The 20,826-nt window shown below is 36.3% G+C and overlaps 1 protein-coding gene across 1 annotated transcript in view; it reads left to right on the plus strand.

The window, feature by feature from the left end:
- Window positions 1–18,278, plus strand: part of TTC27 (tetratricopeptide repeat domain 27) — a 126,122-nt gene extending 107,844 nt beyond the window's left edge. Inside the window, exons 16-20 of the mRNA XM_051783039.1 lie at window positions 3,710–3,875; window positions 9,928–10,125; window positions 13,593–13,704; window positions 14,302–14,402; window positions 18,034–18,278. Of these exons, the coding sequence (XP_051638999.1) occupies window positions 3,710–3,875; window positions 9,928–10,125; window positions 13,593–13,704; window positions 14,302–14,402; window positions 18,034–18,156 (700 nt within the window). The 3' untranslated portion in view covers window positions 18,157–18,278. The remainder of the gene's footprint in view (window positions 1–3,709; window positions 3,876–9,927; window positions 10,126–13,592; window positions 13,705–14,301; window positions 14,403–18,033) is intronic.
- The last annotated feature ends 2,548 nt before the right edge of the window (window positions 18,279–20,826 follow it).

The following is a 20,826-nucleotide window of genomic DNA, read 5'->3' on the forward strand; positions in this document are numbered from 1 at the left end:
AGCTAAGAAGATAGGTCCATTTCAAGCAAACTGTACATTCAGACCCATGTAATTTCATACTATATTATTCTCAGTAGATTTAAGGGAAAACCAGACAGTTTGGTTTTTGTATTACAAAAGCAGATGGAAATCTGCACACATGCTAGCTTGCTTGTTCTTTTCCCTCTTTGGATTTCAACTCAATGTAATAAAAGTTTACCTGAAAGAACTTAATATTTAAGAATTTTCACATTATAACTTGTCCCCAAAGAATGAAACAAAAGAATAAGATAAATTATTTTTAAAACCTCTATTCAAATCTGACATCAATTTATATGGTTATGCAGTCAGGAAGCAAACTAAAAAAAGGGAAAGAATAGTAAATTTACAAAAAAGGGTTAATTTATATACATACATAGTGGGAAGTAATATCACAAATGAAATCAAGAGATTGATATGCTAATGGGAGCAGGAGGGAGGAGAAAATAAAGGTTAGAATAACTACGCAAGGCTAAGAAGTAATAGAAATCAAGAGCTTGTTTTAACTTTTCAGTAGTTCCTTTCGTCTTCATCAGTACCTTGAGTATCCCCAATTCATTGTCTTGGATGACGTGATTGATTGCTCTTTTTCTATAAAGTTCAAAATGTCATACATTCAGTGTACTGCCTTATACCTGTTTCATAAACGTATCTTTAATCAAAGTAATTTTTCTGTCCATCTACTAGAAGGCTGAGAAAATACTGAGTGATTAGTTTAATTTTATTGGTTGAATTTTATTCTTGTTAATCTATTCTTGTGATCTAATATGCTAAATACATACAAAACTTGTAATCTATTTGATATAGTATCAAAAGCAGTAAAGGGGGGCATGTTTCTGCGCTTTTTTCCCCCACGAAACACGTGGGATAGGACTGTACAGTAAATTTTATGTCAGTATTACATGCTGGTATCCAAGTGTGGCTTGTATTTGAAGTAGAATAGCAACTTCTTTGATTATTCGTGTAGTCACTTATAGACCAAGACTGTGTATGAGCTCATTTAACTCACTCTCAAAACAGAGAATATCTATAGCAGTACATTTCAGAACAATTTATGGGGGGGACTGAGTGGTGGTGAAAGTTTAAATTCTTATTTTTCAAGCCTGCCAGCAAAAAAAACCTAAAATTGAGTGAGGATTTAAAAAAGGAAAACAAAGTAAAATATTTAATTGTTTTCTTTCACTCCCTCAAAAAAATTAAGCTCTACTCCAGCCGCGCTGTTAAATCAGACCCACTCATGGATTGCACATTTGGCCAAGTCTTGGCGGAGTCTCATACAACAGACAAATATAAAATGTTTACGCTTTTATGAAAAGTGTATGCAAACAGTTTGCTAACACCCAAAGGAAAGGGGTTTTGTTTTGTTTTGAGGTTGTTTGCTTTATAAGACTCCACAGGTTTTGTGTATTCTGAATTTCCTTCAGAAAAATTAGTTGTGATGAAAACAGACTCTGTGATTTGGTTTACCAGAAGAAATTCCTTGGGTGCCAGGAGGTCCTTGAAATCTGGGTCTTGGATTTGTCAGAACAAACTGAAATTGGAACTGGCCCTTTGTCCTTTGGGTGAAAGATTCCTGGTTTCCGAGACAGGATAATGCATTGATGCAGCTACTGTTTCCTGTTTGGGTATGAGTTGGTTTAACTGGTTAAGGATACACCATCATTACACGATTGGTTAAATACATAGGGGATTTGTTTTGAGAATCTAGATGGCTTTATTAGCATCATGAGAGTGACAATTTGTGAAATACGTCTTCCATCCCATCCCTTTGGTATCTTGATTACATTTCACATTTGCTTCTTGCTGGCATCTGCCCTTCTGAGAACTTATTAACTTTTTTAGGAAGATAGGACAGATGATGAAGGCTAATCCTGCAGATGCTGACAAGCAGTTGCAGAAACAGTTTCTCAATGGGGTACATCAGTCAGGCAGAGCATCTTCCAGCCTGTCAGAGAGCTGTGGCAGATCCCAGCTTTCATTGTAGCAAAATCCACAGAGGAAAGAGCAGGTCTCTGTGCTTTTCTAATACAATCTATCAAAATCAGGGTCTAAAATCTCTTAGTGAAGTGAATCTGTTAGCAGTGGAGGAGAGTCAACTGTTAGTATGTTTACTCATCAGCATTATGTCTATCAATATATCAGGAAGAGAAAGAAGAAAGGAGGGAACACGGGAAGATCCTGCCTGCAGACTGTTCTGCTGTAGCTATGCCAAATTGCCTGTTTTCCTTACATAATTTTGTTCTAGCAATCTGCTCTCTTCATGTGTATTTAGTAACTTTTTTAATATTGAGGGCTTAGATTGGCAGTTATTGGCATTTTTCCCTGACCTAGCCATTCCAAGCTTTTAATGGCCTGATCAACTAGTTAGATATTACCTTTTCCTGGCTGAGATATTTACACTCTCTTGGACCCTCTTTTTGAAATTCAACCAGCAATTTCTTTGGACTTTCTTTAGAGACAGCACTTTTAACAACTTACTCAGGCAGTAGAGTAGAGGAAGTGAACTGCAAGTTTTGATAACAGGCCATCTTTATACGATATTTATTAAAAAGAGATTTATTATCATGTCTTCCCAATGTAGATTTTTTTTACCAACCCAGGAGAACTCTGTTTCAAGTTTTTATTTAAAGGAATCTATTCCTTTTTGGTTTTTTTTTATGTATCATGACTGTCCAACTGAGAGTACACTTTGGTCTCTTAGAAAGAACCATATAATTGCAATTCTCCAGCAAAGCTTTTTTTAAAGTTTCACATTTGTTGCAACTTTTGGCAATATGTTTAAAGCTTTAAACAGTAAGCACACAGACCTTACCAACATATACTTCAGATGGCACGTTGCTTACCAGAGAATGCCATCACTTCTCTATTTTAGTAAGAGAATGGTCAAGAGTTGCCTGCAGTGGATCCATATGAAAAAATAAAGATGCTTTGTAACTTGATAGTGATTTTATAGGAATTGTGCTTTCCACCTTTATTCCATAAAACCTTCTCCTGCTCCTGTGAGATGGTTCACTGGGCAGCACCTTTGGAGAAGGACCTCAAATAGTGTTTGGGCTACTCTGACACATTTGTACTGAGCAACACAGCATCAGGGAGCAGAGAGGGTAAGTAAACCTTCCAGCTGACCTAAGGAAAAAAACAGTTAAAAATGCGGAGCTTCTGTGCAGTGGACATGCATGTTTACCATGTGCAAATGTTTAAAATAAATCACAAAAAGCTGTTAAGTAACCTTCTTCTGTGTGATGAAATAAGTCAGTACCTTTCTGCATCTGCCATGAACTCAGTGATTTTCTGGTTTTCAATGTTTATTAGAACTGCAGCATGAGTAAGACTGTTTTCTCATGGTTCCAGTTAAAAATTCAGAAAGGAAAATATTGACATAGATGGCTCAATTATGATGAATTTTTGTCAAAAAATAATTATGAGAGCTAACAAAAATTACATAGTTCAGAATACAGAGTGTACTGTTTTGAATGAACTGATAGAAAGTAATTTGCAAAAGAGATTAAGGGATTATCAATATTGTAAATGATGAACAATAGCTTTTATGTTGCGCTGTTTTCTAAATGTATTTTTTTAAATAAGCAGCTTTATATTTGATAGAATGCCAACTAATTTTAGTCTAGAAATCTTCTATAATCAAGATTTAGTATAGAATCTTAATTTCTATTCTGGTTTTATTATTGATTAGGATCAAAGCATTTCGAACCCTCCAAGAAGCTCTCAAGTGCAACTATGAGCACTGGCAAATATGGGAGAACTATCTTCTCACCAGTACAGATGTTGGAGAGTTTTCAGAGGCAATTAAAGCTTATCACCGGCTCATGGACTTAAGAGAAAAGTACAAGGATACACAGGTCAGAAAGTTTTCATATTTAGTCATCCTATATGTTCAGTACTTTTTCTTCTGAGACAGAGAGAGATTGCTGATAGCTACTGATAGTGGTATCAGTAATGACAGTATGCATACCAGTGAAGTTATGTTGGCAAGTGATTTAATTTTGGGGGATTTGTACTGTAAGAATAAATGTTTAAAATAAAAATGGACAAAACCAAAAACCTTTGCATCCCGATTGCAGATTGCAGACTTCTTCAGAGGACAAACCCTGCAGTTTTAAGATCTATTTTTATATGAATCACTATGCATAATTAACTCCCTCTTTCCATATTGTTCCCACATGTCTCAGTATCAGAAATAATATAAATTATTCAGTTTAAAAAAAGGTAATCTTCTTCCATGTGTTTGAAAATTTCACAAATGAGCCTTTGAAAGTAAATTGAATGCATTAAAATCATAACATTGATTCTTAATAACCAGAATAAAGAAAAATAGAAGAGGTATTTTTTGCTCATCTTTCAGTGTAGTTCAGTTAAGTTCAGTTAACTTTTGTGTTTGTAAATGTATGCTCTCGACAAAATCCAGAGAACCTACTTCAACAGCTTCAGCTGTGATGTTACCTTGCCTGAGACCAGGTTCTGATCCAAGGAGTGTTCTGTACACTCAGTGAAAACAACAAGGTGAATCTGAAAGGCAAGCCAAAGAATATCTTAAGCATAGTAGTGAAACACCTTCAAAATCCCTTGCAAACTTAACGGATCTGGTTTAAAAGCTTACGAGTTCTTAGGGAGATTGTGTGTAGTACCAGGGTAAGAGGAACCAGCTGCTGCTGGTCATGGAACCCGGGCATATGTTTTGGTTTTTGTCCCATAAAAAATAACTTTCCTGGATCTTGTGAATTTGAGTCCAGTGATGAGTAGAGAGAACAGACAGAATTAGTTATGATTGTGGAAACATCTCGTTTGTTCATGGGAGACAGAGATGTTAAACACTTTTTTCAGAATAGTTTTTAATAACAAGTTGTATGTGACTGCAGTACTTACTACTATAAAGCCAATCATGCACAGAATAACATTCTATCTTAATAAAATCTTTTAGGTTTGATATAGCTAACATTAAAGGTCTTAATCTCTTTACACTAAAAAATGTCTATGGAAAATAGTCTTTAAGTGATAAGGATTAGTGTGTTTTACAGCTACAGTATTGTAGTACTGGTAGGGCCTGTCATGGAACATCTTGTAGATGGTTGGCTTTTTTCAATGAATTTTTTTCTCAATTGTTAGTTTAAATAGCATTTCTAGGGGTGGTGTACTGTATTATTTTAAACAGATTGACAGCTGACTAGGAATAGAACCTTCTACATGTATTTGCCCATTTTAAATATTTTTAGATGATACAGACTCCTGTTACTGTTATTCATCAGATTCTATGTAGTATATTTTGTTAAAATATTTGGGGATATTGCTTGCGCTAAATTTCTATTTTTGTTGTATAACTCTTTTGTCATCTTGTTCTCATTTAACTTTTATCATTTTTACAGAAGCATATATATGCTCTCCTTCCTACATTTTTTTTATCCTAATTTTAACTTTGACTTCTGATATGTGAAGTGTTTTATGGGTTTCATTGTAACTTGTAATACAGTTTCCTCAATTAGAAGGATTTTACTATTTTGCCAAGAAAAACCTCAGAGCCTCATTAAAGAATTTCAGAAAGACTTTAATCAATTTTCTTACAAGGAAGAGAAGAGCATTTCTGTAGCAAAACAAAAAAGCATATAAAAATAAAAGCTTGTGCTGAGATTGTTTACAGAGCTCACGATTAATTGCTAAGCCTCTCCAGTTTACCAACTGGATTGTTTTAGAGATCATCAGTATAACTGCCTTGTGCAATTGTGTTTTAACAATGTAAAATCATAAGCATGAGTACATGGAAACCTACACCTTTGTTTCCATGCAGCATAGTATGATCTTCTCTCAGGTTATATTTAGTATTTGTAGTCATCATAGATTTTTATTGACAGACTACTAAGCTAGATGGCATAGTGGTGAGAAAGAAGGTAAGAATTGAAATAAAATAAATATCCATGAAACTGAAAGAAACAAGTTGAGTTATCGATTCTGGTTCTTTGTGAAAACAGAAAGCCAGTTACTAATTGCTTTTAGCATAATCATTGTTGCAGAATACCCCTTGTGAGACTGAATGCATCAATTACAAGTATGCAATTGAATATATAATTCGAAATGTCCTTGATTTCTGTAGTTACATCAGACTATTTTATTTCAGAATAGTATGAAGTCATATTTTTAAAAATCGCTAATTTCTTCTAATAACAGTAAAACATTCAGATCTTCATGTAGAATTTCTGTTAGGCTGTTGGTGTCTTTTTTCACACGCTTCTGAGTACAGAAGACCTGGGAAAATTTGTTTCTAAGCTATTCTGGTAATTTAACAATGTCATCCTTGTGGCAAAGGTTCTGAGATCATGATGTCATGAGGCTTGAAGATTCTGCAGACAGAATTGAACACAGTAAGGCTAAAGGGCTCTTTATAAAGAAGAAACAATGCAATAAAAGATTACAGCAAAGGACATAGTTTCAAAGGTCTCAATTTCCTAGCATTCCACATACATGTTAAAAGCATGCCTTTTTACCTTCCCTCCTTACTGATTCTTAAAATTCTTCACATTTCCATATTTCTTTTAATGTTCATGAACCTCCTGAGAAATATATCTGGAAAACCTTTAATATACATGTTAAATAATAACATACGAAGGCTCACTGAATTATCTGTAGTTTCCACTGGTAGACCAGTCACTAAAAAGTACCCAAGGAAAAAGCCTTACTTGTTGTAATCATCAATTTAGTCTCTGAATTATTAGTGTGAGGTAGTAAATATACCTGAAACATTTTTGCAACTGCTCATCATACTACTTTTTGTCACATGCGTGAGGCAGTCAAGCTTTTTTACTTGGAAAGTTGCAGTTTGGTGAATAACAGAGCTATTTTGTGGGTGGAAAAACTGTGTTGATGCACTGCTTCAGAAACCAAGTCTTCATCATGTGCTGTCAAAGAATACGAATGCAGAAGTACAGACAAAGCGTTCCACTTTACAGTTCTGTGTTTTTCAGATTCTAGCAGAGTTTTTCTCTTAACCTCTACATTAAGTAACATCCTCGTTTCAGTGGTTTGTGTTGCCAAACCGTTTCTAACAAAAGACCACAAGGACAGGTTCCAAGGGATTTTGAAAAGCGGGGGTAGGAATTAAAAATTTCTGGAGCTCTGTTTCTTTTAAGTGGCTCACTAATGGCAATTATCTTTATTTTAAAACCTTTCATTTGGAAGGGGTGCAGGGAGGGCTCACAGACTGCAGATTTGTTGTTTTGGATCTGGTATCTGAGGGTTTTCTTCTTTCTTGAGCACTGTCAAGTTTGATTAGTATTAGGGAAGCTTCTAAAAATGGTTTGACCAAGAGAATTTTTATATGAAAGGAGTTGTTTGGAGAACAATTGTGAAATGAGATTAACTGGTGACAATCACAGCATTTATAAATTATTTGGTTTGTTTTGAAGGTTTTGTCTTGTGGTGTCTTTTGTTCAGTTTTTAGTGAACACACATTATTTACAAAAGCAAAGGAGAAGGAGGAATGCAGATAGTGTGATGTCATACTAAACACAAACCCTGCTCAGTGGTCATATGGAGCCCAGTTCATTAAAAGAGACATGAAAAAACCCCAAATGAACAAATAAACAAAAAATGCTCTACTACTTGTTTGAGATCCTGGGTAACAGAGCATTGCTTTAGTAGTTTAGTATATATGGCAGTTCAAAATTTCTCAAAGATACAAATTTTAACACTTAGGACAACCCTCTAAAATGGAAAGCTCTGCTACAGTGCTAAATACTTTTTGATGATTAGGACAATTCACTTGCCGTTTGAAATAACTTCATTTAAGAACTGGGCCCAACCAAGCATTAATGACTCATTACTGTTTAATGGGCCCTTTAATCCGGGTTTTGACACTGGTTTCATTTTCACTGCTGTAGTGCTAAAGCATACACGGAAAAAGGAGATGGATTGTTACAATGAAAGTGTAAGCAAAGCCAGAACTCTATGAGAATACAGATAATTTTTCGGTTGCTAAATACTACTGACTAAGGAAATTTTTTTCTTCATGTGCAAACAAAATATCATTGGCTCTAAAACTTTTGATGACTACACATGATGTTTATGCAAAGTAACTTTTTTGACTTTGAGTAAATATGGAAATATCAACACTTGTTGGTGTTTTGCTGGCAAATCATTATAGAAGACCTGATTCATTTAATAATGGGGTTTCACCCCTCATATTCCAAATCATTAATATAATATGAATTTCAGAACTTTGGGACTATTAATAGTTGATAATATTTTCTATTATCTAAAGTGACTCATAAGAGCACTAGAAAATAAAAGAAAGTACAGCCAGTTTGTCATATAATTTTATAAAGGCTATAAGCTACTGTTATGGTTTTGGCAGGGAAAAGGGAGAGGAAGTCTTTAGCTGATGTACAGATGCTACTATGATATTGTATCATCTGTGAAAAGATACCAGGTAGATGTATAATTATTTTCACTTTTCCTATTACATGTATTTATTAATAACAGTTTCTGCCTTTTTGATTGATTTGGGTTGTTCTGTCAAAGATTTCCTGTATCTGATAAAAACTTACTATTTTTGGGGATGCACTTTAATTCAGTCGTTCTATAGAAGAAAAATTGTTTTAGGAAATGACATATCACAAATGCTAAACTGCATATGTTTTAATTTTAAGTGTAATATACTTAGATACTGTCATAATTTTTACATTGTTTTCTGCCAGTGAATTGCATCTTGATTTGTGAGGATGAACCCCATCCTGCTTTTGCTAGAGCAGTGGTATGTTTCTGTGGTTTGTGACTAATCACAGGTCATCTTTGACATTCATTTTATTACTATCTTGATATTAATATTGCTGTTAATGTGATTTCATTGTAAGTATTAGTATCACATGGACAAAAATGTTGAAACATTAAAGTTGCCAAATGACGGACACACAAGTTAGGAAGTACCAGTATGAAGGTGTCTGTGTGACTTTTACTGGCCTATCTTCAATGCATGACTCATGAAACTTTCATTTTGTTTTTATCCTTATTTCTTCCCCAGTCTCTGTGTCTCATGCATTGCACAGAACAGGTATTACTTAATAAGCCACAGCTTTTCTGGGTTTTATTTTCTTTTAATTCACCACGTCTTAATTTACATGTGCAGTTTCTCATTTTATTGAGAAGGAACTGAGGCAAAGTGAAACTGCTTTCTAATTTTCAGTGTCCAGTTTGGGACGTGAAGACTCACAATTTTTTCCAGGGACACCTGGTATTATGTAGCATTTCATATATGCAAAACCAAGCTCCCATTGAGTTCACCAGCAGCTACACATGCTCAGCATTTCCACAGGTCAGATCCCACATTCTCAAGCCCATGACTCAGAAAATATGACCATTAATGAGTACTTGTAAAAGAGTTTGATGGAACTGACTTGGCTAGTAATTTACCAGAAGTGCATTATAAACAGAGATTCCCAAGGTGATATTCAGTTACATTTCAGTTTCCATCTTACCCACTGTACATCTTTCACTTTCTGCAGGTAGTTAAATAGAGGTCCTGTAAGCAACAATGTCTTCCATTACCTGAATTAATTTGATTCAGCCTCTTTACTCATCTTTTTAGAACTGTATTATGAGATGAAATTATCTTTTGGATGCTGCCAGAATTCCTATACCATTGCTTGTCACACAAACCTGTTCAGGTAACCCAAAATTATGCCTTGGGTCTTTGACCTCTTTATATTCACCAACCTGGAATCTTATAGATGAGATTTTTAATCAGTTGAATTACTCCGCTAATAATGTATTTCTAAGTAAATTCTCTACTTGTCATATGGTACTATATTTGTATTTTTACTGAACCATTAGGAGGGACCAAATATGCCATTCTATATATTGATGTTGATTTGAGTCGAAATAAAAACTCTCTCCTACCGCTTTTTTAAGGTGCTGGCTATTCTGGTCAGAGCAGTAGTGGATGGTATGGCAGATCGTGCTGGAGATGCAGCAAGTGGATTGAAGGGAAAATTGCAAGAGCTCTTGGGCAGGGTCACTTCACGAGTGACAAATGATGGGGCCATCTGGAGACTTTATGCCCAACTTTATGGAAATGGAGAGAATGATAATGGGGAAGATATTGAAAAGGTAAATGTGTTGTGAGGTATAACTTTTTACACTTCTGATAGAAACCTTCTGTTTTCTAACAAACTATAGCGCTTGCTATAGTAAAACATGCTCTTCTTCCAGATGTACTTTGCTTTAGTGTTTTTATAAGCTCATTTTCTGCTTTTCATGTTCCTACAGCACACATTTTTGTTACAACAGGAGCAAGATGTTTTACATCAGTTTTTGTGCATTTAAAAAAAAAATCTCTTTTTTTTTTTCCTAGCGTTTCATTTTCAAGCATCTCATAGCATATGTCCTGGATTTGTATTCTGAAGCTTTTTTTGGCAGCAATCTAATGTCTGTAATCTAATGGTGGTGTGGGTTTGGGGTTTTTTTTTAATTGGAATCTTTGATTCTGGAGACAAGATATTACAGCTTCTGAAAAAAAAATGGGTCTTAAAAACATGATCCAGTGGCAGCATAAGCCATCTGTATTCTACTTTGCAATCACTAAGGGAAAATGCATTTAAAATACTCTATATTACAGTTAGAGTTCCCAGATTAAAAAATGTTTTGGCCTTAATTAGCTTAAAATGGAATTAAATAACGGTATTCATTCTGTTGAACCATTGGTTTCTCTTTACCTGTTGCTGGTTTTGCTATATTAACTTCTATCTCTTGTCCTTATCGCTTCCTAGGGAGTCAAATTGATTGCATTTCCAAAGTAACCACTCTGCACTGCTAGGAGTGTTTATTTTGTTACATGCTTGAGTGTGCTTTGCGTTTGATATTAAATTTCCGAAATTCAAATAGCTTTGCACACTCCAAAAATACTTATGGGTTGTCAGATCTTCACTGAAGCTGAAAATACACAAGGTTGGCATTCAGTATGTGTTCCCTAAGCAGGGTATGCCTTTGGCCTAGGCAAAAATGTCTATCTGGAGGATTGCATGTTGCTTGATGTCAGGCATATTAGGAAGATGGTTGGGCCTACAAATTGTATGACTGGGGGCTTTAACTTATAATAATTTGGGCCATACTCATTGTCTTTTTGTGCTTTGCCCTGCGAAAAGGCTTGTTTTGTCATTGCTACTGTCTATCTCCAATTCTTACCTTTTTTCCTTCCCTCTTTTTCTTTACAGCTGAAGTAAAAGGGATTTGGCCTACTTAGAATTCAGAAATACAGACACTGCAATATCCTGTAATATATCCTCAAATTCTTACTCAGACATGCAAAGGAGCAGAGGCCCTGTCTATACTATAAATGTAATAATTTCAGAATCTGGTTACATCACAGTATTTTTTACTAACCAAGTTAAAAACATGGTTTCAATTTGTAGAGTAGACAGGACTTAAACTGTGTTTCCTAATCAGACTGGTTATGGAACATGCTTACAGCCCCTGCAAGACAGAATGATGTTTATAAATACTTGAGGTATGCTTACGTGTGTATCTAAATATCCTGGTACGACGGTACCATAGATACAGATCGTGAGAGAGCAGAACTGCCTACAGCCACAGTATACGTTAATTTACAGTGTAAAAATTCGTTTTCAAAATGCTGAATAATCACTGATTTCTGATATCATATTATAAAGTAAAAATTATAAAACCAGTATTTGTTTGCTTCACTGCCATAGGCACCATCATGTGTCAGTCAGATATTCAGTGCATATAGCTGTCTATGGAAAAATTCTAGATGTAGCGTTGCGGTTTTGCACCCACATTTATAATGCAAAAGTTCAATGAATTCTGAAAGGGCCCTATTTACTATATTGTGGCATCATAGGACAAAGATATGGAAGAGATCTTTAACAGTGTCGTGTACCTCCTTACAAATGTAAGGTTTGACCTTTACTCCATACCCTTCTATTCTGCACCTTATATAGTGCAGGTTTAATTATATTTAACCAATTTAGTTCCTAACATTGAATTTGAAAGAACAATCTTGTACACCTGGCTATTGTAAAGGGTGGCTGGGTTGTTGGTTTGTTTTTTTTTTTTAATTTTCTGCTCTGCTGCTATAGCTGATGCCACATGAATCACTAGACTACATTTACAATTCGCAGCAAGGCTCTGTAAATTGAATCAAAGTCAGACAAGGTTTACAAGTTAGGAGTGTAAAACTGCTGAAGTGTTGAGTTTGTGGGGGGTTTATTTTTTTTTCTTTACCTTAGCATATATTTACTCTCATGCTGCTTCAGTGTATCTGAACTGCCACCTCATTCAGTACTTCTCTCTTCCCTATGCTGAATGCAGTCCAGTCCACACCTTTCCCACCAAGGAATCTTTCCAACCTTCAAGTTTCCTGCTGATACATACCAAGGCTATGAAACCCCTCTGTTCCTTGAACTTTCCCCAGCTCATAACTGTTTCCTTTCAGGATAAATCCAGGTTCCAGAAGTGCAAACAAACAGCTCATAAGACTTTGAATTCTTTCCCCTCCCTGACATCTGTCAGCAAAACCCCCCTCATTTGCTGCTCTGACTCAGACATGTGCAGACTGAAATCAGACTGCTGTAAAAACTGTTGTTCCTTCTCTTGGAAGTTCTTGCCTCTGCTGGCCAGAACTGCTACCAGTTATAACCTAGATTGTTATGAAAAAAAATATATAATTCACTCTAGTTTGACTTAATATCCCTTTACTACAATTTACAAAAGCATGAGCAGTTCAGTCCCCTGTGCCATAGTGATTGTAACTCCAGTGGGAGAGAGAGAGTAGAAGCTTCTGGGGTGACACTCCACAAATTCAGAAGTCTTTATTATGCTCATGTGTATGTACCACACTGAAAATTTGTTATTCTTTTATATGATATTTAAACTCTTCAAAAAGACAACTGGAGAGTTTTCATTGAACCAAGCCATGCATGTAGCTTCTGGTATATATTTGTTTCATGTTTTTGATGCTGTAGAAAGAAAACAAAACTCTCAAACAAAAACTAATTTCTTCTGCTTAAGTTTTTCTTTTTTTTTTTTTTTTCTTTAATGGGACCCTCCTTCCGTATTGTGTACATTTATTTTTCCTGTTCACACTGAGACCAGAGCAGTTAGGCAGCTAATAGCTGTGTCTGTAAAATATATTATTTGCCAAGAATACATATACAGGAAGAAAGCTTTGATGTATTCAGTTATAATTTTTTTAGGTACAAATTTGCTATTTGAAGTGTGAATGCAAGTATTTTTCTGTTTTTCATGTGCATTTAATTACGATGAGTTGGCAAACATGGGTCACATCCATCAGTCTAGACAGATTTTTAAAAGATAAGAATTAGACATGTTACTTTATATGCCACTCATACTTGAGATGCAATACTGGTGAAGAACATCTGTGTTACAGCTGGTGCTTAACTGTTGCAGAGAAGGACAGTACTCCAACGTGCAGGAAATCAAGCATAGTAAAGATACACTCATTTTCCAGGTTGACCATTAATTTCATAGATACTCAAAACTAAAGTAGTCTTCTAGTTTGTTTTCTCACATATTGATAATTTTTTTCCTCCTCACAGTCACTGCAGTGTCTCACTAAAGCACATAAATGTGAAATTCAATCAAGTGATTGGGAGAAGGATGTTTCTTCTTTTAAGGAGGTGGTAAAAGGAGCCATAGAGATTGCACATGGTATGTTCACCTGAAAAGAAATGTCATTACTCATGAATAGTGTATCAAATATTTATTAAGCTTAGTGGCAAAATAATATTCTCCTTTACCCATTACATTTATTCCTACTATTGGGAGTCCTTTAACAGAGAGTATCATCCTGATAGTGCAGACAAAAATATACTTGGAATGAGGCAGAAATTGTGTAGGGTGTGTCAGAAAACATATGACTGGTATTCATGCAATCAATTCATTTCATGATCTAGCAACTTCATAATGCAAGGGAAACTGCATCTGCAGTTCATCTCAGTCCTCAGATATTCACATAAGTTGTTAGATTGAATGTGCCAGTCAGGAGATGGATGAGACTTCGACTTAGTAAGATTACTCACTGTTTTGTGATATTTATGTTTAAGAAGGATGCATATACCTGTTGAGTTTAGAGTTATCTTCTTAAAATTACTTGGCACTTTTTTTCTTCATGTTTCTTTTTGGGGATATTACATTTAAAAATTGCCTATGGAAGGTATCAAGATCTTTAAATGTTTTTGTTTAAAGATTATTGCTGGAGTGATAATGCATTTTCTGATTTGGGGTCCTTCTGTATTTGGATTCTAGTGGCTATAAAATGCAGTAAGAACAAATCTAATCATCAGGAAGCTTTGCAGATACTTTCTTCAGCTCGGCTCAACCTACGTGGCTTGTCATCCAAAGCAAAGGTAGGAACGTTTGAAAGGTAGGAATTTTTGTTTGAAAGCTAGGAAGCTTTGTTCTGTTGCCAGAAATCATTTCTCTGTTTTGAATCAATTATAGATCAAATAATACCTGCCTATCTCAGTGCACCATCAGGTGGATATTCATGTCTATGCTGTTAAGGATTCTAGTTTTAAGTAAACTTTTTATTTCCCTTCTTCCTGCTGGGCTTTGACTGAAATAAGTTTAAGAGGCAGCACTGACATTTCGGAGTAAGTTAGAATATTGCCTAAAATGTTGGGCAAACCAATCTGAGCATTTGAAAGAAATCAGTCATTTCAAAGACCTACTTTTTATGTGAGTGGTCATGGGAGAGGCAGGGCAGTCTCAGAAAGAATGGATCTAAACCTGCAGAAAGAATCAAAATGTGTCAGGACTACTTTGTGTCACTTCGAAGTGTTTTAAAAAGAGTTATTTATTAAAAGATAGAGCTCATTACCCTACCAATTCAGATATTAATTACTTGGAAATTGTCATCATATTTGAATCATCTGTTTTCATTCAAAATACACTTCATGCCTTAAAGAGGGATTCTTCCTGCCTGTGGAGGGGGGTTAGCGATTGTGAATTATAGAGCATAAGTTTTATAACATGTGCTTGTGTTACAAAGTCTTGATTAATCATCAGTGTGCTAAACTTGGTTCATTCTCTTTTAAGTCCTTTAATTTTAAGGATAAAAGCCTAGGAAAGTTACATAAGCAGACACAAGCTGGATCTGTAACTCTGCTTTTAGATACTGGCATAGGTATGACTTTGGAATGTGTTGAAAAAAACCACAACTTATGTTTTGTTGTGACTCACAAAATATATTTTGATTTTGGTTTTTTTTTAAGTGCATAGACTGAGTATTTCTGTACAGAAAGCAAGACTATGTGACATAAATTATAAGAATGCAAGTATAGATAGTTTATATTATGAAAGATCATGCAGTATCTGAAAGATGAGGAATGCATGAGTCTAGTAAATTGTACTCTTAATTTCTGAAGGCACTAATAAAGAGAACATCTATACTATTGGCAGATAATGCTGCCTCTAAGTTCTATGGTACTTCTCAGAAAACTGACATGTTAGAGATTAAGCTGTTTATATGACCTCAGTGTTTTTGTATCCCTTCCAAGATGCCATCTTATTTTTAATTTGAAGTCATATTGAATTTTCAAAGTGTGTTGTAGTTCATCTTCTGTCAGTTCCAATGAACAAACAGTTTAGCACTGTTTACACCTGTCCAAGCTTGACTGTAGCATCTCCTTTTGCTGCCCTGTGAGTCAATATGAGCGTGGGATTTTTTTTCATTTTTTCTTTTAATAGAGAAAAGCACTTAAAAAATGGGCTAAGAGCAGACTCACTAGTTAAGATTTCAGAAGAAATAAAAGAACAGTGAACGTAACTTTTGAAAGATAAAATTCCAAAATGTTGTAGTCAGTGCATGCAATTGGAACAAACCAGTAGTTTTTTTAACAGGTGAAACAATGTTACTTCTTGCTTTTCTTGGACTCTCCATCTTTGACATTTGAGCTCTGGTGTTGTATCGGACTGGCAAATGCATCCACAGTCTGCAACTCAAAAATATGTTGTTCATGGGCTTCTTTCTATATAGAGCCTTCTGGGCAGCCACATGCTGTGGCCCTTGCCCCCATGCAGCATTTGGATCTGACAGGTGGGGTCTGTGAAAAAGAGAAAGATTATGGAGATGTATCCTAAGTGCATGAAATATGGGTACTGTTTTGGGGAAACATGGGGCACAGAGCCCAAAGAATGGTGGTACATGAAACTTCTCCAGGCTGTCTGGATGAATAGATCTATTTAACTGGGGGGGGCAGAACAAATAATTATATTATGCTGATTTATTTAGCTGTCTTAACCAGAAAGAACCAAATTTTTCTATCATGTTCCCAGTGTGAGATTTTGGGGATGAAAGTCAGAAGAGTTTCTGTACTTGTAACGGGAACATGTTCCTATTTTTATGTAAGATGTTCCTTTCTTTGGTGACAACACTGTTTTGGGGCACATTGAAAACCTTGGTTCAAGCCTTTTAAGAACATTTTTGTGTGTATGCGTATCTTTATTGTCCCATTATGCTTTGATGATATAATGATGTACAGATGTACTCCAGAGCAACTTTTGTTTTCTTGGTTTGTTTTTCTCTCTAAATGTAGGCTTTTTGTTGTATGTAGTCAAATGTAGTCAACTGAAGTGTGAATCACTCTCCCTTTACATAATAAAGGGGAAATGTATGTTTGGGTGTCACCCCTTCCCCATGTTTTTGTGGAGTGATATATTAGTTGAGTCAAATGACAGGTTCTGGTCTTGCAGTAGCAACATGTTCAGGTGCCGCATGCACAAAACTCCTGTCAGAGCTTGCATATCTCGAGGCTTTAGACCAACCATGTAACAGTCCTCTCCCTTGCTTTCCCTGTGAATAGATTATGATTGCTCACAAGTTAGCTGCTTTTTTTTTGTCTTCAAGAACAATCTTTTTTTATTTTTCTGTAGTGTTTTGTTTTCTCTTTTATAACTTAATTACGCGCAGGTGAATGTCTCCACCCATGCATGTCTGGACATCAAATGTCAAGAAGTATTTATTTGAGAGTTTAGAGAAAATTATGCAACAAAATATGACACTGGGAAAAATGGTCATTAAAGTTCACAACTAATTTATCCGCAGATGGGCTTGTAAACTGCAGTTGACAGTATGTTTTGAGTTTCATGAAAAAAGTCCTTTACTTTCAACAGAGTCAGGAGTCAGCATAGGTGTGAAAAATATCTCTAATTAAAATTTTGGAGACAACCAGATAAAGTGAAACAAAGAACTTTATTAACACCATGCTGGGTGCACCGGACTCGTGACCAGGTCCAAGCACACCCCAAATGGGAGGGACGAGCCCTTTTAAGACCCTTTGATTGACATAACCACTGTCTTGCTCCTTCCATGCCAAGCCTCGCTCTTTTCTTCCTTAAAAGGTGATATAGTCTTCTTCTTGCAGTCCACTGGTTGTTTTAACCAACCTACCAAGTTGTTTCCCTGCCCCTGGCCACACGGTCCCTTGGTCCCAGTGAGCCCAGACTGGTCTTACTGCCTTTCATACTGTCTGGCCACCTTCACACCACAACTGTAAGCAACAGTAAGTAACTGTAAGCAACCCTGTAGCAGAACAGTGAGCAGCTCACCAGTCCTTGGCCAACTGTTGGCCTGGCCCAACTCCCCAGATAAAATGACCTCCAGGTAACTCCGCATGAGGCAACCATGGAAACCCCTGCTTGTAATAAAACCGTCTTACTCATTTCCTACAATAGGCAGTCAGGTCAGAACAGAAACCCAGTGTCCACAGGAGGATTCATCCCCTTTGGCAGAATATCAGATGTGTGACACAGCTTTCAGGTCTCTAAATGAGCATGTGTGTGCACCTTCTGTTAATTAACCACAAAATAGCCTTTTATTAGAGAGAGATGCCATCGTAGTTAGCAAAAATAGGAAAGGCAGTATAGCGGTGATGAGCTTCCTGTATTCTGTCTCTACACTGAAATAGAGAAACTGTATGTATATTTTAAAAGTATTTATTTATAAAGTACTTATAAGTATTTCTTTTTGTCATGCAGCAACTTTTCATAGACGTAACAAGTAATGAGGTTCACAGTGAGATAGCTGATGAGGTGGCAGCTATGGACAACATGATTGCTGAACTTCAGGAACTGAGCAACCAGCTGAGAGACCAGTGCTGACATATGGACCAGATTTCGTGACAGGAGGACGATAATGACATGTTTCTTTTGCCATTGCTTTTGCTGATGAAATGGTAGCAGTTCTCAGACAACAACACTTACAATAAACATTTTTCTGTACAGTGCTGTTGTTGTGGTCAGCTTTCTTCAGAGTTCGGTCTGCCTAAGATTCTTTCTCATCTGGCTATGCTATCTGACAAAGTTGCATGTTCCTCAGCCCTAGATTTTCTGGAAGAGAGCTACTGGTATCTGTAAGGTGATTATGGAGGATTAGTTCTGCCTACCTGCATCTCACCCAGGCACTGGGATGCCACGGGATGCCCCAGCCAGGTTGCCCTGAGGGAGGAGGGCAGGTGCTGGGCTGGAGGGATGGAGAAGAATCCCTCCTCAGCAGAGGTGGGAGCTGAGCTCGGCTTACTGCCTGCTGTGGGGGCTGTGGGCAGGGCTGGGGCCTGGGGTGGCTCAGTAAGTTGTCCTGGCACTTTCCAGTTCAATTTGGTGTTAATTAATTACAAGGTGGGAGTGGGGTCCTGAGAGCAAGAATTTAATCTTTTTTGTTATTCTTGTAATACAGTCGAAGTAGCAGGCTGTTTGTTGCATTAGGATTTACAAACATATTGCTTAAAGCAGTATTGGTTTATTCAAATATACATAACTTTTGTTCCATGAGCAATAGACTGGCACTTCATTTGGGCTTTTTATAGGCATGGGGATTTTCCCACTGACACAGCAATAAAACTGCAGTCTAATCTAAAATATTTACATCTGACTAGACCTGAGTGAGTTATTTTCATCTAGATGGTTTTACATGGTTTCATTTTTAAGCATCTTTGCTACTACTCTGCTTAAAATTGGATTTTTTTCAGAGTTTTCCGGAAACCTGTGCAAAATAATTTCCTCACTTACATGGTTTTAGCTTGCTCTTCCCTTCATAAGAATGATGCAGTCTCCAAAAATATGGTTATCTGTATTCTGGATTTGCACAGTCTGTGGTATGGGCTGTTACTGAATGGTAAGAATATTCTCCCTGAAAAGTCAGAAGGTACAAGGAAACCAAACAATTAATTGGATTTGAAGCACCAGTAAATGCATATTATTTTGATGCATGGAGGGAGAAACCATCTTGACGACTTTGTAAAGCTGTGTAGCTTTGTAAAGCTTCTTAGAATGGAGAATAAATTATTTGCTGACAGTATTTAAACATAAGATCCCCACAGAAATTACCATCTTAGCAACAAGTTTACCTGCTAGTGCAGGACAGCTGGCTCCAAAACACCTCTTTATTAAAATGGCCCAGAAAGGGAGGAGGCATTAAAGTTTTTGCAGAGTGAACTTCTTTAGCTGTTCCCATTTTACCAATATGTACAGTGAGGGGTCCATGACTGAAAAAAAAAGGCAGAGAGTTTTGCAACAGACTGCCACCACTACCATCTTTTTCTAATTATTTTTTTATGTGACTTAACCTTATTCACTAAGAAAAAGAAAATATCTTTTAAAACTATATGTGTGTATGTTTTCTCAGCACAGATGTTTTCCTCATTTGAACCTCCCTCTCTTAGCAGATGCATGGAATGTAAACAAGTTTGTTTTTCACATAATAGAGGTAAAACCTACTGTCTACAGACAGTGTGTTCCTGAAGAGTGGGATGACTACTGTTATGACAGCACATCAGTTTTCCTGTCATAATTAATGTAATAGAGGGGAGATGTCTGCAGAGACTTAAAAATACGCAATTTAAATATGTACAGACAATATTACATGGTGTGGAAGATGGAGAGGCAGGAGCTGACTCACTGTTCAAGAGACTGGCTTTTCAGAACAGACAATGATGCCAGAAAATCTCAGCCACTTCATCCATGAGGCTGAACAGCTGATGTAAATCTCTCTACCAGGTATGTACTTGCTATTTCTTTCTTTGTATTGGTGTAATTTTCATCTTCCTCAGGTACAAAGTGAGCCCATACTGCTTCTTTGGAGATCATCACAGGGGCCTTTTAAATCTTTACAGAACAAAAACCACCTCAGTTTTGTATGGTATTAATTTTCTGTGCTCATGGCAGCAGCATTTGGTTCAGAATAGCTCTAGGAGACCATTGTCATGAAGACAATGTTTCTATAAAAGTTCTGGCTCTCAAAAAATCTGGTTAGTATTGAAAGAGGAAGGAAAATTTCCTAAAGACTGCAGACTTTTCAGATCTCCATCTTATGGGGAGCATCTGTCATCTTACTTGGATCACTCCCATGACAACTGCAGAATCATCCAGAGTTTAGCAAAACTGAACAGTCCTTTCCTGATATAGTTGTCATGTCTACAAAAAACCTCTGTAATATCTATGTTATTTTCAAGTGTTCTGTATACAGCACATGGCAGCGATTATTGCTTAGTGTAGCATGGACTCAATTAAGCAATATTCTGCAGGAATGGCTTACAGTTCACTTTCTTCAGTAGAACTTCAGGTACTTTCCAGTCTTTTTTATCTTTGATTTTTGAAGTATTAGTTTACCTACTTTGATATCTGTCTGCCATTGAAACTAATTTGGTGTGACATGGAGGTAAAACAGATATGTCTAGAATTTTTCAACTTCTACCAACCCAGACAGGGAAAGCAACTGTCTCAGAGTTTTGAAGATGAGTATAAAGCCAGGAAGTATGATGTATGAAAAAGAAT

Source organism: Manacus candei, unplaced genomic scaffold (assembly GCF_025592945.1).
Source record: "Manacus candei isolate 608988 ecotype Guabito, Panama unplaced genomic scaffold, ASM2559294v1 h1tg000017l, whole genome shotgun sequence".
NCBI classification, from domain to species: Eukaryota; Metazoa; Chordata; class Aves; order Passeriformes; family Pipridae; genus Manacus; species Manacus candei.